The sequence below is a fragment of the Topomyia yanbarensis genome, chromosome 2, assembly GCF_030247195.1.
Source record: "Topomyia yanbarensis strain Yona2022 chromosome 2, ASM3024719v1, whole genome shotgun sequence".
Lineage (NCBI taxonomy): Eukaryota > Metazoa > Arthropoda > Insecta > Diptera > Culicidae > Topomyia > Topomyia yanbarensis.
The window spans coordinates 429215157-429234402 of record NC_080671.1 but is presented as its reverse complement, the minus strand read 5'-3'; the positions used below and the strand labels follow the sequence as shown (position 1 = coordinate 429234402).

At 39.6% G+C, this 19246-nt stretch overlaps 1 protein-coding gene across 8 annotated transcripts in view; it reads left to right on the top strand.

Moving 5' to 3' along the window:
* Positions 1-19246, top strand: part of LOC131685359 (low-density lipoprotein receptor) — a 993025-nt gene that overhangs the window by 528469 nt on the left and 445310 nt on the right. Inside the window, exon 1 of one of the 8 annotated variants that reach the window (XM_058969029.1) lies at positions 7420-8436. The exons of 6 other annotated variants lie outside the window; for them this stretch is intronic. In XM_058969029.1, the coding sequence (XP_058825012.1) occupies positions 8331-8436 (106 nt within the window). In that variant the 5' untranslated portion in view covers positions 7420-8330. Of the gene's footprint in view, positions 1-7419; positions 8437-19246 lie in introns of those variants that run through there. One more of the 8 variants, XM_058969028.1, reaches the window with a different exon arrangement.

The following is a 19246-nucleotide window of genomic DNA, read 5'->3' as shown; positions in this document are numbered from 1 at the left end:
TTCGAAATTTTCAAAAAATCGTTTTTTGCTGATATTACGTATACAATCACTGTAGCACCGTGTAATGATTATGTTTGTTTTACTACTAGAACACCCATTTAGAAATATTGTAAAATAACCATATATTATACAGTACAAAAAATACATGAAAAATAATAAAACTCGAAAAGTCCGGATTGCTAAGTTCTGTTTCACCATTTTGAGAAATTTTATAATGAAAATGTGATTTTTTTTAGGGAAAAGTCGATTTATTCCCGAAGTATATGTCTTACATCAGAAAAGTTACATAATTTGACGGTATCTAAAACGTTCTGGATCACACACGAATGAAGTTTTGACTTACATCCAACCCTTTCAACCATGCCTTCGTTGATACTTTAGGGATAATTGAGTGCAACCACCGTCCCAGATCTCCATTGTCCCATGATGTTTGCCAACTAGTAAGCGTCCTCTGACGAGAAGCGCTATAAAATTCATTGAAGCTGAAGGCAATAGGTCTTTCATAGATGTCACCGTCCAGCGCCCCTATTTTGGCTAAATTATCCGCTCTCTCATTACCCGGTATGGAGCAATGAGCGGAAATCCACACTAAGGTAATTTGATAAGATTTATTTGTTAATTTAGTTAAGTATTCTCGTATCTTCTTCAAAAAGAACGGAGCGTGATTATCAAGCTTTAATGAGCGTAGTGCCTTAATTGTGCTGAGGCTATCTGTGAGGATGAAATAATGGCTCGGAAGTAAAGTATCAATGATTTCCAGACTATAGTGAACTGCTGCTAGTTCGGCTGTATAAATGGAGGCAGGTTCTGCAAGCTTGAAAGAGATCGAGGTGTTATTGTTGAAAATACCGAAGCCAGTGGCCTCATTGATTCGTGACCCATCAGTGTAGAACATTTTATGGCAGTCAATGTGTTGGTATTTACTTATGAATATTTTAGGGATCTCCAGAGAGCGCAGGTGATCCGGAATTTCACGAATTTCCTCTTGCATGGACGTGTCGAAAAATAATGTGGAATCGGGAGTATCTAGTATATTAACACATGTCAGAACATAACTAGAAGGCGTTATTTCTTTTGACATGTGATTGAAGTACACTGTCATGAATCTGGTTTGGGATTGAAGCTCGACAAGTCTTTCGAAATTTTCAATTACCAGTGGATTCATAACCTCACATCGTATAAGTAAACGAGAGGAGAGATCCCAGAATCGATCTTTTAAGGGAAGAACTCCCGCTAGTACTTCAAGACTCATCGTATGTGTCGATTGCATGGAACCTAAGGCGATTCGTAAACAACGATACTGTATTCGTTCCAATTTAATAATGTGAGTGTTTGCAGCTGTACGGAAACAGAAGCACCCATATTCCATTACTGAAAGTATCGTTGTTTGATACAATCTTATCACGTCACTTGGATGAGCACCCCACCAACATCCGGTTATTGTTCGGAGAAAATTTATCCTTTGTTGGCACTTCTTTATCAGATACCTAATGTGGCCTCCCCATGTACCTTTAGAATCGAACCAAATTCCGAGATATTTAAAGGTCATGACTTGGGCTATCGTTCTACCAACCAACTGAAGCTGAAGCTGAGCTGGATCACGCTTCCTTGAAAAAACAACCAACTCTGTTTTCTCCGTAGAGAAATCGATGCCTAACTTCAAAGCCCGACTTGATAAATTATCCAAACTATCTTGCAGTGGTTGTTGTAAATTTATGGCTTTTGGTCCTGTAACAGAAACCACGCCATCATCTGCAAGTTGCCTTAGAGTGCATGGGCTGACAATACAATTATCAATGTCATTCACGTAAAAATTGTAGAGAAGGGGGCTTAAACAAGAACCTTGTGGGAGGCCCATGTAACTTATTCTGAATGTTGCCAAATCGCCATATGAAAAATGCATGTGCTTTTCTGATAATAAGTTGTATAAATAATCATTTAATATTAGTGAAAGACCACATTGATGTAGTTTCTCTGAGTGAACATCAATGGAAACAGAGTCGAATGATCCTTTTATGTCTAAGAACACAGATGCCATTTGTTCTTTTTTTGCTTAAGCTAGTTGGATTTCTGACGAAAGTAGCGCCAGAAAATCATTCGTTCCCTTTCCTCTCCGAAAACCAAACTGGGTATCTGAGAGCAAGCCGTTCGCCTCAACCCAATTGTCGAGACGTCGTAGGATAATTTTTTCCAACAATTTCCTGATGCAGGATAGCATTGCAATCGGTCGATACGAGTTATGGTCGGAGGCTGGTTTTCCCGGTTTTGGAATGGCGATAACTCTCACTTGTCTCCAGTCGTGCGGGACAATGTTCTGCTCAAGAAGCTTATTGAATAAATTCAACAAGCGTCTTTTTGCTAGGTCAGGCAGATTCTTCACCAAGTTGAATTTAATTCGGTCTGGACCCGGAGCATTATTGTTGCATGAGAGGAGTGCAATTGAAAATTCCATCATTGTCAAAGGCGAATCTATGGAATCGTTACATGTGGGAGCATCGCGAATGATTTTCTGCGCAGGAGCAGAATCTGGACAAACTTTCTTGGTAAAATTAAATATCCAGCGATTTGAAAAATCTTCGCTTTCATTAGTTACGTTTCGATTCCTCATTCTTCTGGCTGTGTTCCAAAGAGTACTCATTGATGTTTCTCTTGACAAGCCATCAACGAAACGTCTCTAATAACTAGACTTTTTGGCACGACGGAGACTGTCAAATTTGTTTTGCAAAATCGAATAATTTTCAAAGTTCGCACGTGTACACCCTTTCCGTTTCATAATTTCTTTGTAAGCAACTTGTTTAGCTTCATATGCATCCGAGCATTCTTTGTCCCACCAGGGATTAGGAGGCCGGCTATTCATTGTCATGCCAGGATTGCATTTCGTTTGGGTTTGTTCTGCTGCTTCAATAATCAAACCCGCTAGAAATTCATATTCTTCGGTAGGTGGTAGCTCTTCCGTCGAAACAAGAGAAGTGGAAATTAAAGATTGGTATTTTTTCCAATCAATATTTCATGTCAAGTCATAAGGGACATTGATTGAATTCGTGAGGCCTAATTCACTGTTAATTGAAATAACGACTGGCAAATGATCGCTACCGTGAGGATCAGGTACAACCTTCCACGTGCAATCTAACCGAAGTGATGTCGAGCACAGAGATAGATCTAATGCACTTGGACGTGCAGGAGGTCTGGGGATGCGTGTTATTTCGCCTGTATTTAAAACTGTCACATTGAGCTCGTCACAAACATTGTATATCAAAGAGGATCGATTATCATTGAAGAGGGAGCCCCACAATACTCCGTGCGAGTTGAAGTCTTCCAGTATCAGCCGCGGAGCAGCCATGGATTCCACTACCTCAAAAATCTGACGTTGTGCAATATGAGCTTTGGGAGGTATATATATAGAAGCGATAGACATGTCTTTGCCTTTAATGTTCGTTTGGACAGCTACAGCCTCAATGCCCGCGAACAAGGGGATGTTAATTCTATAGAAAGAATAGCGCTTTTTAATTCCTAGAAGCACTCCTCCATACGGGGTGTCTCGGTCTAGGCGAATAATGTTGAATTCATTCAAGTTGAAATTAATGTTTGAGGTAAGCCATGTTTCACATAAAGCAAAAGCATCGCATTTCAAATTATGCAGCAAAATTTTTAAGGAGTCAATTTTAGGTATGATACTTCTGCAATTCCACTGTAAAACAGTGATGGAATCTTTCATTGGAGGAGGTGAATTATCCATTGAAAGATACAATCGCTGCAAGGAATATTGGAGATTTATTTGGTATGAAAAATGGATAATGTCGATTGGCCGGTTCGCTCTAACGATTTGATGCCCTTGCGTTTTTTTTTCGTGGGACTACAATAAGCTTCTTGTCTACTCCGAGAAACTATTAACAACTGATAAACCAAGGGCCGCCTTATTCACAAAATTGTTCTTGCCGTGCACGAAAGAATGACTAAAACTTGGACCGACCGAATAAGAGTTGTAAAAAACGAAATCATGATAGTCATTTATCTGAATTGATTTTTGGTCATAATATATGCCATACACTACCATAATAAGCAAAGAACATTTGTTGTCAGCTTTTTTGTGTACATTAGATCCGGTTATAAAAACTTATCAATCGTCTTTTATTGTTGTCCTTATTGAGCGCGCATAAAAACTTCTGCTTATGGATCCAAACCTTTTTAGCCCTTTATGCAGTGGTAAATTTTATGTCGTTTGCTGGCAATATTTGACTTTGTTGTTAAAAGAAACTGCAGTCACTGACGTGGGCCTTGTATTAATGGTGGCTTCACTAAAGGGCGAAAACGAAATTATTGCGACACCGAAAATGTCATGCCAATTTTCTTATAATGTTTAAAATCAAACCAAAATTTTAGGGTAGTTTTATACATATATTTACTTTAAAAATCAAAAGAAAAGTTAATCGATGGAGCCTTGAGTGTAAAATTGAACGCATTTTCGCTTGATGCCCTCCATCAAAGTCTTTACAGTGTCATCCGGTACCAGTTTCTCAGTTTTTTTCCATTTTCTTAACATGTCCTTCTCGTCTTTGACTGTCTTCTTGCTCTTCCGAAGTTCCCGCTTCATCATTGCCCAGTACTGATCCACCGGGCGCAGCTCCTGACAGTTTGGCGGATTCATGTCCTTTGGAACAAAATGGACAGAATTGACCTCATACCACTCCAGGACACTTTTAGAATAGTGGCATGATGCCAAATCTGGCCAAAATAGCGGAGCATCGTCGTGCTGCTGCAAGAACGGCAAAAGGCGCTTCTCGAGGCACTCAGATTTGTAGATCTCGCCATTTACTGTGCCCTTTGTCACGAAAGGCTCACTCCTCAGTCCGCAAGGGCAGATGGCTTGCCAAATGAGACATTTGGAGGCGAACTTTGACATTTTCTTCTTCTTAAATTTGTCGTCCATATAGAACTTGCTCTTGCCGGTGAAAAACTCCAACCCCGGAATTTGCTTAAAATCGGCTTTTATATACGTTTCGTCGTCCATCACACAGCATCCATATTTTGTCAGCATTTTCTCGTAGAACTTCCGTGCCCGAGTTTTAGCCGTCGATTGTTGCCGCTCATCGCCGTTTGGGAAGTTCTGTACCTTGTATGTATGTAGTCCAGCTCTCTTCTTTGCATTCTGGACGTAGCTCTGCGACATGCCGATCTTTTTAGCCAAATCACGGCTTGAGACGTTGGGATTTGCTTTAATCATCCGCTTCATCTTTCCCCCCGTCTTTTTGTTCTCCGGTCCCGGTTTTCTTCCAGCTCCTTTGCCGTGGTCCAACGTCAACCGCTCCTGGAACCGCTTCAACGCTCTGGTGAATGTTCAACATTTTTCCCAACTGCCGGTGCGACAGGTCAGGAAATTCCAGGTGTTTGGAAAGAATTTGTTCTCTCGACTCGCGTTGGTTCACCTCCATTTTCGTTGAATCGAAAAACACGACTTCGAGTTTGACAGCATGTAAACAATACACATCAATGAGAAAGTGTGCCAAATTTGGTTGATTTTTACCCAATGGTAAAAAAGTTATGCCCTGTTGAATGTGTCGCAATAATTTCGTGTTCGCTCTTTACATCACATAATAATACATCATATTTTACATCAACTTACAAAAACTTTAGGAAAGACCCTTTTACTTATAACTTTGGAGTGTTCCAATTGGGCAATTGTTTTCATTACAAATAAAAATACGTACAGATCGCGTTTGAATCGTTCTACTGGAAACTGTAGGTTCTTCAAACCTTTTAATATTGAAATATCTCCCAACTGGTTGGAGTTTACCCCGTGTACGAAGCGTTGCTGTAAACCGTCAGCTCCGCAATAACTAATATTTTTTAACATCTTGGTAAATGTAAATCGCCCCAAAGCTTCTAGCGTAAGTTTCACACCGGAGTTTGGCGGTGCAAAAGTTGGGTAAAGGAACAATCAGCGTAAAAACCGAACAAAAAAAACAATTTTTATAGAGCATTTATTTATTTATTGCGGAATTTAATGGTTATTGTACATGGTTATTATACAGAGTTTTCTTCGCATGAATTATTTGGTTTCAACAGCTGCTTTGGAATTTTTTTTCCAAATATCCTGGAGTGTTCAATTTTTTTACATTTCCTACAATTTACAGTTTCAAGGTATTTTTAAACACGGCACATCCTTAATTGACGTTATTCTTAACCAAGGCAGTGAGCATTGCCCAGCTCCAGCTCTGTTATAAGGTAGACACGTCCAAAAAGAAGAAACTCACATTTTTAATTTTTCACAGAAAACTGGGAATAAAGTGATGCCAGCTAGTACTGAGGTTACTTCCATGGTCAACTTTTATTATTAATTTGTTTTACATTTTAACGACATTAAATTAGCTAGAGATTACTGGGTAGGGAAAGTTATAAAAATTAGAGCCGCAGTACTCAAGTGAGAGCAAGGATGTGAAGTAAACAGATCGGAAAACTAGAAGTGGCAGGGCCATTAGAACAGGCTTAATATCGTACGGGCTTAATTTGTGTCTTCTGCTAATGCTAATTCATTATTAAAAATAACAAATTTAATAACACTTTGCGTCAATTGCCTTGAAAAATTCAAAAATGCAAAAACAAATCAGTTTCAAAAAAATGTAGGTCAGCCCCCTTTGGACACCAACCGCTCACATGCTCAACATTACATTTATATCCGATCAAACATCAAGGCCTACTATTCCTTTCTATATATGCAGGAGATTCTCAAATCAAAACTCCCACCGTTTATCTTCCATCAGCATTTTAATCAACATTTAAACGAAAAGATTTCCCAGCCCCACCTCGGAATGCGTCTTACATCCCCTTCTCGCTTGGTCTTTAGTCGTTTCTCACTGAACGAGAAAAATGTTGCAATTCTTCCCTTACCCCGTATAGCCCCTGGTATACATAGATACAGGCGGATTATGCCCCAATATAGGTGTAGGAATCTGTGCGCGCAAGGAAAGACGGTGGATGGATAGGCCCCAGCACTTTCGCCGTCATTATTCAACATCAATCGAGGCAAAAAGACCTGTCCGTCCGTCTCTATCGTGTTCCTCGCTGCACCTGACTCCGCTCGACGACCTGATCTGACGACATCCATGTTTGCCTCCGATTGAGCAGCGACAGCGATGGTTCCAATTTTTGCACGTGCATCGCCGGGGGATCTCACTGGAAGCTGGCTGAAAACGAGAGTGCCATGGAAGTGAACGTTCTCTCCTATGCTATGCTCGACTCTGCTGTTGATAAGCACGCGCGTGAGAGTGGTGAGTGGCTGAAATGATAAGAAAGTAGGTGAGTGAGAGATAGCTGAGCGGGAGCGGGAGAGGGAGCGAAACATCGCCTACAGAAGAGAACCGCTCAACATATCCTGGTCCAGATTCAAGGCACAGCATCCATCCGCACAAGGAGCCACTGAGGAAGGGTCTTCAGTTTGTCTGTCCGTTCCGTGCTGGAATGTCACGGATTGCTTTGTTCGGTTAGTTGATCAATCGCGGAATATCGAGAAAAGTTGTCGCGCGAAAAGTGTGAACCAAGGCCTACCCTGTGCTTGGTGTTTCTATCTGTTGACGGATTAAGCGAAATAGGATAACGGAGGAGCGCATTTCCTGCGTGTTTGTATATGTGTGTGTGTAAGTGTGTGGTGCATTTTCCGCTTTAAAGTTCAAGTGCGACTGGACGGGCGAAAGTCCTTGAGCCAAGCGGAAGGGAAACTGGATAAGGTGGAAAGTCGAAATAGAAACTTTTCCGCATCTAGTGTTGGCATAGATTTCCCTCTGCACGACAGCCCAAATCCTGCTGGTTCGGTTTTTTTCTTTTTCTCGGCTGTCCGATAGCAGCAGCAGCAGAAGCAGCAAGGCGGGATCCGATGCAAGTGTTTTTAATTAAAGAGTTCTAGCTTTTGCGTTTATCAAGAAACGGGTGGAGCGGTTCGGCGGTGTCAATTGTATGTTGAAGACAGAGACCGGATTTAATGGGATTTGGTGCGCCTCGCCGTACGTCGTAGGATAGATACGAGTTTTTCGGGAAGTTTGCTGAAATCGAAACACGCAGCAGGTGCAGCTACGACGGGAGTGCATTACCTCCTCCTAGCAAGAAATTTTCGGAACTGGGGGAGCTACTTTTCAGTGATAGCGCAGAAAAAGAGAGTGGTGCAACGGGAGGGTTAATCTATGCAATAAAACCTTATTTCGGTGAAAGAAGAAACAGGCTGCAGGTGCGAAGAAAGCAGCTCTAGGAGAGTGAGATTGTGTGGTGAAGTGAAGTGATTCGCTTGTTTCCGAGTGGTTTTTCGAGTGTTTCTTCAAACCCAGAACGGTGATAGTGGGAATATGGCTTGCGGACGATTCGTGGTGGGCTGGATGACCCTGCTGGTGATTACCGGTTATGTTCGGGCGGCCATTCCACCGACTCAGCTGGCACGGGCAAGTACAACAGGTAAGGGGATTCCGAAGTGGGATCGTCGACCGGTTGCATTTGATTATGTTAATCGTATCTGTTACAATGGCGTTGAACTTCTCCGAAAAACATAGATACGCCGCTTCAGGCTGCTGGCAAAGACTTTCGGGCTACGAATTACAGCTTTAGGTCAAGATTCAGAAATTCAGAAAATTTAGAAACGTCGAATTTAGAAAACTCATTTTCTGACACAATTCATATGTAAAGAGTGGCGAGAGTTGATTAAAAAGCCCCCTTCATGAATACAATCACTATTGTTTAGTATCTTCCAACTATCGAGTCCCTGAAAAAGTTTCCAAATGGACCGAAACGTCGGACGGTATTTTGTAAGACTGCATAGTCAATCACATAACCTCATTCCAGTTAGTCAAATGAAATCTAGCGACACCGAACAGAATATCAACGCCAACTAGTTTTCACCAATCACCACGCTGAAGTATCCTTGAGGAATAGTAGGTACAATAATGTTCTCATAGTGCTTCCTTGTGTGGCTCGTAAATTGTTGCTAAATTGAGAAAATACGACGGTTAAGCGATCTTTCCTCCTTTGAAATTAGTTCTACAGCAGACATTTTTTCAAGTTTTTACGACGGTCTGTAGATCGATGGTCCCTTTCAAACAGGCCTTAATTTATCTGATTCAGGTAAATTTTGCGTTGTCTTGAAATGCACAGGAGAGCATGATCCATGTGGAAATTGATATTTTTAGGGAAATTATGTGAAAGTGGAAATCACAGAATAGCTACCACAAGTTCAAGTAGATGTTAATTGAACCTTGTCGAAACAATTGGAAGCATCATAATTTGCATGAATCTTTACACCGCAGGTTCTTAAAGTCCCAAAAGGTTGCGGTAAACCCGTATCTGTTGAGTACTGACAGCAAGCTGATACAATTTGTGTCAATTTTTCTCAGAATTGGAACAAAAATGCCATAACATTAATCAGGCTTTCTATTTCTAGGAAAAAATCTGGACGATATGGAATTTTTAATTTACTTCAAAAAAAAACCTAGAACTTTCCCACAATTTGCATTCTAATGAGGTTACAGTTTTAAATTTATATTATTTTCGACAAATTAAACATAAAACACAATATAGCCAATAATATCGGATGAGCGTGCAGTCTCGAGTGTCAAATGATCCACATTGGTATGAACTCCAGCTCAAATGCAACAACCGATTCCGACTCAGTCGGTTCCGAAATTGGCTGCTACATTCGAGCCGAAATCCACAAGGAATGCCCTCTTTTGACCTTTGTTATCAATAAAAACAAAAGTTTGCGTCCTCCTTTGTTCGGAGCCTACTGGGAATTAGATGAATAACATGAATAAAATATTTTTGAAAGACTAATTAAAGGAAGGTTATTAGTAAAACGTATAAAACAACGAATTAAATTATTAATTTGAATAAAATTAATGAAATGAGAAAAACAAAGAAAAGAATAAATTGAATAAAGTAGTTAAAATGCCTGAAATAAATGAACTAGTAATTGCGCCTAGCACCTCCAAATCAACAACCAGCAACACCAATAATTCGCTGCTTCCCATGTTAATGCTATTGTAGATTGCGTTGGTAATGGGAAAACTAAATAACCTTTCTATATGAGAAAGGCAAAATCATATTGTAAGTACACGAAAGTTACGGATTTCTTATTCAATCCACAAAGATGTCCGCCTCCCCCCATTTTGCATGCTTAGATTTTTTTGTCCAATAATTATAATTTCCAGTAAGTTCCTCCTCTAGGTTGATAGGTTTGACGGTATTGCAAACATCATCAAGCACATTTCATGCAACAGTGCTAACGAACCTTTGACAGACAATTGCTTTTAAAACTGGTTATTGTGTTACGCCTCTATAGTGGTGCATCGAGGAATCCGAGATGGTTCAAAAGCCTGTTTTAGGTTTTGTGTTTATTCATACTCTGTATCTGCTCATACTAACGATCAAGCACCAGCCTGTACGCGTTGGCATGGCCGACTAGCGTGTCAACATGGATTGACTTTTACTGTGGGCTGTGTTGGCAAACATTGTTCCACAGCCTAATGGCGGTGTTGGTGGACACAGCTCACAGTGAAAATCATTGTGTGTCGATTTACCCGGACAGAAGAAAATAGCTTCAGAATAATTATTTAGTTTTTTGATTATTTAATCTCAGCTGGCCACCTGGAACGTTGTTTAAACAATCTTAATTTGAACTGAATGGCTACTTGTTTTAGTTGGCGTGATATGTATAATCGACTGGACACATATTGTGAAAAGAGATAATTTGCATTAGAAATTTGAAATATACAATTCCCGAAATTGTTCACTATGCTATATTTTTCCTTAGTGGAGAAAATTGTTTAGGTAAAAACTATATTTTCTCTACTAAGCAAAAAATTGTTTAAAACCAGAATTATTAATGTAAATTTGAATAATACTCGAAAACATGTTGCTGCATTTCAAACCATTTTTTTCAGAATTCTTCATTCGTACGCTAATTGCTAATTTTTGTTTTTTCATTTTTCAGGTGCGTTTTCTGTATTATAACCAACAAAAAGCAACCCCGATGAATAAAGTAAGTTAAGAATAAGTTTTTAAAGTCTTCGAAAGGTTTTAATAATGTTCTTCAGGAATGATTTTAGCGGTCAGTAAGATAACAACAAAATACTATCAAAACTGTACTGATACCGCTGATACTTATTATAGTTTTCTATTATTTTAACTAATATTGGAACCAGATTTACAGTATAATTTATTAGGAAAATTTCATTCCGCCATAATTTTATTTTTTCGGCACTGATTATGTTATTTTCCTGTACACCAGGAATCGACTGAGAAGTCTGTAGAAACAGAAGGTCAAGCTCTGGAACGGAATGTATTGGTGTTGCTACATTTACAGATTTTTCTGCAATGTTATAGATTTATTTAACAATTTTTGGTCACAGATTCTTTTTCACACATAAAAGATTATTGGCATTTTGATAAAAAAAAATCACAGATTTCTACAGATTTTTGGAAATATTCCGATATCGCACGGATTTTTTTTGGTAATTTTATAAAGATTTTCACATATTTCTTTTCCGTTTTAGAACTGTTGTAACGAAATTTAATCTATCAAATGTAGTACTAAGGCTTTGCGAATACACGCAATGCTTAGCAATCGACATCTGTACTCATTGGCAAAACCAGTAGATATTCACAAAATAAATATTTGCTGATATCTTCTAGGTAGAGTACTGTCACTTCCTTTACGGAATTTTTTCGTCGATAGCTTGCGAAGAAATCTGATGATTTTGAACTTTGACATAGGTTTTGCGACGATTATTATAATCATTGGTATTTGCATGAATATACTTTTTAGCTGATGCAAAAAGCTTTTTTACGCAACGAAGGATTGCAACCGGAGCTCAAGGATCGCGGTTCCTTGATTCTGAAATTGTTGTTTTTGTTGCTGTCTGCTATGCTATGTCTCTGCTATTTCATCACAGTGTGTGTACACTTCTATGGTGCGAATATTCATGGTCATCCTGAATTTGATAATCAGTTGCACCTCAATAGTGCCCCAAAAAAGTCTCTTAGCGAAATTTTAGCTCAAGGTCGCACAAAACGGTCAATTTTCATCCGTGAAAAATACCACGGAGACCCACAGTAATTTTAATTCATACTTCATTTTCAATGTGTTTTCTCAGTTTGCGGGATGATAGATACCTGAAACGCATATTCTCTGTTTGCGCAAGTCTCTCAAAGCTGGAAGATTCTTCGTATTTCTTCAACTTGTTTGATTTACCAAGTTCCCTGCGCTTCTCCTCCTATTTAGCTGTCAGATTAGTTTTGAGACAAGACAACCATATTTGGCGAGTTGTAGTCTATCTTTATGATGACATGCTTAACCGACCGCTGCGCTAACGCTAATATTTTCAAGCAATTGCGGTAGCGTACTTGTAACAAAGGAAGTTTTATAGCACGCTACAAATGCAATCAAGATTTTATGAGTTGCTATAAAACCACCATAAACCTCAATTGTTACTGGTGTTGTTCGACCGAATGAAGTCCAAGATAGGCACGATCACCTGCCAGGATATGGCTCTGATGCTATCTGCTGGTATCCGTTAGCGGCGGTCACCAGATATTTTTCCGGTCAATCAAGATTCTCGGTGGGAGTCGAAATACTTCTTTCATCTAACCTATAGCGGTCTTTTTGTACTTGGCGCATTTATAACCAGGCCAGGTTCGATAAACTTAGGGAGTGTCCTTGAACGGGCAAAAAAAAATTTACGATGGAGTGTCGTGTCAACGTACCCGCTCGGGAAGTTGAAATCGATGGGGCGGTCAACAACATGGGCGTTATTTGCAACGTTTTGCTGAAGTATAACCATTTGTTTTAGTTAGGAATGAAAATATTGCATTCCTTGTCAGCCTCGTTTCGGGGGAATTTCGCCGGGTCTGTTTTTTTTTTTTTCAAATTTTGTCATACCTTATCCCATTGCAGCAACAAGGCACGATTTGGAAAATGCGCTAAGAATCATGAGGATGATTCTATTTTATAATTTTTATATTATGTTGTTTGATGCGGCCCAATGCGATAGCATTACTGAGCCTTGGATCTTTTATTTATTTACAATATGTAGAAGTAAAAGGAGCATAACACTTTTCAGATCTAGTGTAATCTCGAGAAAACTTTTTTTTTTCATTGCCTTTCTGGGAGTTTGAAATTGTTGAGTTGAGATGAGTCTTACAATTGCAAATATCGCTTTTAATTTTTCGTATCCATACCGAAAAATGAGGTACCAATGAAAAACTAGTTTCATGTATTTAAGGGTTAACTAAAAACATATTAAAGTAAGCAAAGAAAAATAAAATAAAATCATGAAATGAGTAGAACGATTAATATAAATCAAATTATTAAAATAAATGAATCAAATTGGTGGTGGTGAAAAATTAGCTAGTATTCAAAAACATAAAATTATTAAAATAAATTGAGTGTAGTCAAATTAACAAATTGGATAAAATGAATAAGGGGAATGAATTAATATTAATTAAATGAAGGAACTGAATAAAATGTATTAACGGGAAAAAAATAATGAACTGAATTAAATGAGTAAAACGAATTAATTGAATAAAATGAATAATCTGAATAAAATGGATGAAATGAATGAGCAGCAAAATAAGTAAAATGCACATTGCGTCATTTAGCCGCACATAAAATAAGTCGGTATTAATAGGGATGTACAAATCCCGTTATACAATTAATTTGGTTCTACGGATGTTTATTTTATAGTACGTTAAATGTTTTCCCAGTTTAACCCGGGGACCGAGTATTTTTAGTTTCCTCGGGTAGGGTAAAAATGCTCCATAAACTCGTAAGTCAGCTTTACGAACTAACTCGTATCAATATCCTTTACACAAGGAAACAACCAGTTCTAATCAAATCGTCAATCGCACCCGCACTACAGCTTGCCAGAGGAAAAGAAACCAAAGAACCACACGCCTGCGTACTTCAATTAATACACCGCAGTTCTCTTTGGAACGCGCGTCGTGGTGAATTTATCTGAACACGCACCTGACGCCACACATAATTTGAACAGCACCAGAGCGCCCTATCGTCAATCCATTTAAGGACGATTGCGACGATACATCAGCTTCCATCAACATCAACGGAACGTCACCGTTCCGTCAGAATAAGTTAAATGCGTTTCCCGTGTGCCCGTTTACACGTACCGTACGTCAAAACGTTCCGTGCCGTTGATGTTATGCGTGAACTGCATGTTACTAATAGTGACGTTCCGTACCGGTGACGTATCATGTGAATCGTACTTTATTCAGCTCCGAAAGAAAGAGTTTTATGCTTTTTTCTGTAGTGTGTCATCAGTGTATCTTCTGTGTATACATGAAACTGGCACGCCAGAGCATCATTGGCATGAACTGCTATTAGTGCCTGGCGGCAGCCATGGAATGTACTAGCTACCACCGGAGAATGCGAGCTGGTATGAAACGTTGCAGCTGCTACGCTTACAACGTCAGAACGCAAACTAACGATATTTTTTTCTTATGTGCCCTTTTAATACGTGTGGCGAAATTTATTGGATGACAAAGGGGCAGTGCTAGCAACACTCGCTACTTGGTTGAATTGTACCGACCAATCATTCAGATTTTGCGGAATTAGATACAAAATTGTTGCACATATTTCCAATGAGATAGCATAAAAAATTTATTTTTTCATTCAGTACAACAGCAGATATTCATATTCAAAAACTTGAGTAATGTTCCGGCAGAAAATTTTGGAAGTATTCTACAGAAGGCTGGAAACGAGAGTAGCGGGACACAAGAACGATGCGATGAAAAAAGAAGCGAGAACTGGTTTGGCCCAGCACACTCTGCAAGAAGGACACATATTCGATTTTGCCAACACCCGGATACTGGAAAGAATCGAAAACCAGAAGAGCAGACTAACTGCTGAGATGTTTCACATCAAAATTCTCGGCGAAGAAAAAACAGTGAACTTACAAAGAGAATGTGGAACGTTCTGCACAACTTATGATGGTCTGGTCACCAAGCTTCGACAGTGTTGGAATAGCGAGGAACGCAGACAGTCGAGGAGTGATCGCCCGCCTAGCGGTGAAGAGTTGACGAGAGTTCGAGTGAATGGAGGATGTGTTAGATAAGATTATGTGAGTTGGTTGTAATTTATCATTGTTTTGTGAATGCTAGCTTTGTAATTTTTTGTGGACAATTTGATGAATCCAATGAATCCACTGAATTCACCGAATTCACTGCGTACACCAATTTCACTGAATCCACTGAATGCACGGAATCCGCTGAACCCACCGAATTCACTGAATCCACTGAATTTACTGAATCCACAGAATCCACTGAATCCACTGAATCCAATGAATTCACTGAATCCACCGAATTCACTGCGTCCACCGATTTCACTGAATCCACTGAATGCACTGAATCCACTGAACCCACCGAATTTACTGAATCCACTGAATCCACTGAATTCACCGAATTCACTGCATCCACCGAATTCACTGAATCCACTGAATTTACTGAATCCACAGAATCCAATGAATCCACTGAATTCACCGAATTCACTGCGTCCACTGATTTCACTGAATCCACTGAATCCAGGAATGCACTGAATTCACTGAATTTACTGAATCCATAGAATCCACTGAATCAACTGAATCCACTGAATCCAATGAATTCAATGAATCCACTGAATCCACTGAATCCACCGAATTCACTACGTCCACCGATTTCACTGAATCCATTGAATTCACTGAATTCACTGCATCCACAAAATTCACTGCATCTACTAAATCCACTGAATCCACTGAATGCACTGAATTCACTAAATCCACCGAATTCACTAAATTTACTGAATCCACTGAATCCAAAGAATCCAATGAAACCACTGAATCCACTGAATTCACCGCATTAACTGCATCCACCGAATTCACTGAATCCACTGAATTTACTGAATCCACAGAATCCAATGAATCCACTGAATTCACCGAATTCACTGCGTCCACTGATTTCACTGAATCCACTGAATCCAGGAATGCACTGAATTCACTGAATTTACTGAAACCATAGAATCCACTGAATCCACTGAATCCAATGAATTCAATGAATCCACTGAATCCACTGAATACACCGAATTCACTACGTCCACCGATTTCACTGAATCCATTGAATTCACTGAATTCACTGAATCCACAAAATTCACTGCATCTACTAAATCCACTGAATCCACTGAATGCACTGAATTCACTAAATCCACCAAATTCACTGAATTCACTGAATTCACTAAATTTACTGAATCCACTGAATCCAAAGAATCCAATGAATCCAATGAAACCACTGAATCCACTGAATTCACCGAATTCACTGCATCCACCGATTTCACTGAATCCACTGAATGCACTGAATCCACTGAACCCACCGAATTTACTGAATCCACTGAATCCACTGAATCCACTGAATTCACCGCATTCACTGCATCCACCGAATTCACTGAATCCACTGAATTTACTGAATCCGCAGAATCCAATGAATCCACTGAATTCACCGAATTCACTGCGTCCACTGATTTCACTGAATCCACTGAATCCAGGAATGCACTGAATTCACTGAATTTACTGAATCCATAGAATCCACTGAATCAACTGAATCCACTGAATCCACTGAATCCAATGAATTCAATGAATCCACTGAATCCACTGAATCCACTGAATACACCGAATTCACTACGTCCACCGATTTCACTGAATCCATTGAATTCACTGAATTCACTGAATCCACAAAATTCACTGCATCTACTAAATCCACTGAATCCACTGAATGCACTGAATTCACTAAATCTACTGAATCCACTGAATCCAAAGAATCCAATGAATCCAATGAAACCACTGAATCCACTGAATTCACCGAATTCACTGCATCCACCGATTTCACTGAATCCACTGAATTTACAGAATCCACAGAATCTACAGAATCCACTGATTCCACTGAATCCACTGAATTCACTGAATGCACTAAATTCACTGAATCCACCTAATTCACTGCATCCACCAAACCCACTGAATCCACTGAATCCACTGAATCTACTGAATCCACTGAATCTACTGAATGCACTGAATCCACTGAATCCACTGAACCCACCGAATTCACTGAATTCACTGAATCCACTAAATCCAATGAATCCACTGAATCCACTGAATTCACTGAATTTACCGAATTCACTACGTCCACCGATTTCACTGAATCCACTGAATCCATTGAATCCACTGAATTCACTGAATCCACCTAATTCACTGCATCCACCAAATTCACTGAATCCACTGAATCTACTGAATCCACTGAATCCACTGAATGCACTGAATGCACTGAATCCACTGAATCCACTGAACCCACCGAATTCACTGAATCCACTGAATCCATTGAATCCACTGAATTCACTGAATCCACAGAATTCACTGCATCCACCGAATTCACTGAATTCACTGAATCCACTAAATCCAATGAATCCACTGCATCCACCGATTTCACTGAATCCACTGAATTTACAGAATCCACAGAATCTACAGAATCCACTGATTCCACTGAATCCACTGAATTCACTGAATGCACTAAATTCACTGAATCCACCTAATTCACTGCATCCACCAAACCCACTGAATCCACTGAATCCACTGAATCTACTGAATCCACTGAATCTACTGAATGCACTGAATCCACTGAATCCACTGAACCCACCGAATTCACTGAATTCACTGAATCCACTAAATCCAATGAATCCACTGAATCCACTGAATTCACTGAATTCACCGAATTCACTACGTCCACCGATTTCACTGAATCCACTGAATCCATTGAATCCACTGAATTCACTGAATCCACCTAATTCACTGCATCCACCAAATTCACTGAATCCACTGAATCCACTGAATCCACTGAATCCACTGAATCTACTGAATCCACTGAATCCACTGAATGCACTGAATCCACTGAATCCACTGAACCCACCGAATTCACTGAATCCACTGAATCCATTGAATCCACTGAATTCACTGAATCCACAGAATTCACTGCATCCACTGAATTTACTGAATCCACTGAATCCATTGAATCCACTAAATCCACTGAATCCACTGAATGCACTTAATCCACCGAATTTACTGAATCCACTGAATCCACTGAATCCAATGAATCCAATGAATCCAATGAATCTAATGAATCCAATGAATCCAATGAATCCAATGAATCCAATGAATCCAACGAATCAACTGTATTCACCGAATTCACTGCGTCCACCGATTTCACTGAATCCACTGAATGCACTGAACCCACCGAATTTACTGGATCCACTTAATTCACTGAATTTACTGAATCCACAGAATCCACTGAATCCACTGAATTCACCGAATTCACTACGTCCACCGATTTCACTGAATCCACTGAATCCATTGAATCCACTGAATTCACTGAATCCACAGAATTCACTGAATCCACAAAATTCACTGCATCTACTAAATCCACTGAATCCACTGAATGCACTGAATTCACTAAATCCACCGAATTCACTAAATTTACTGAATCCACTGAATCCAAAGAATCCAAAGAATCCAATGAATCCAATGAAACCACTGAATCCACTGAATTCACCGAATTCACTGCATCCACCGATTTCACTGAATCCACTGAATTTACAGAATCCACAGGATCCACAGAATCTACAGAATCCACTGATTCCACTGAATCCACTGAATTCACTGAATCCACTGAATTCACTGAATCCACCTAATTCACTGCATCCACCAAATTCACTGAATCCACTGAATCCACTGAATTCACTGAATCTACTGAATCCACTGAATCCACTGAATGCACTGAATCCACTGAATCCACTGAACCCACCGAATCCACTGAATTTACAGAATCCACAGGATCCACAGAATCTACAGAATCCACTGATTCCACTGAATCCACTGAATTCACTGAATCCACTGAATTCACTGAATCCACCTAATTCACTGCATCCACCAAATTCACTGAATCCACTGAATCCACTGAATTCACTGAATCTACTGAATCCACTGAATCCACTGAATCCACTGAATGCACTAAATCCACTGAATGCACTGAATCCACTGAATCCACTGAATCCATTGAATCCACTGAATTCACTGAATCCACAGAATTCACTGCATCCACTGAATCTACTGAATCCACTGAATCCACTGAATGCACTGAATCCACTGAATCCATTGAATCCACTGAATTCACTGAATCCACAGAATTCACT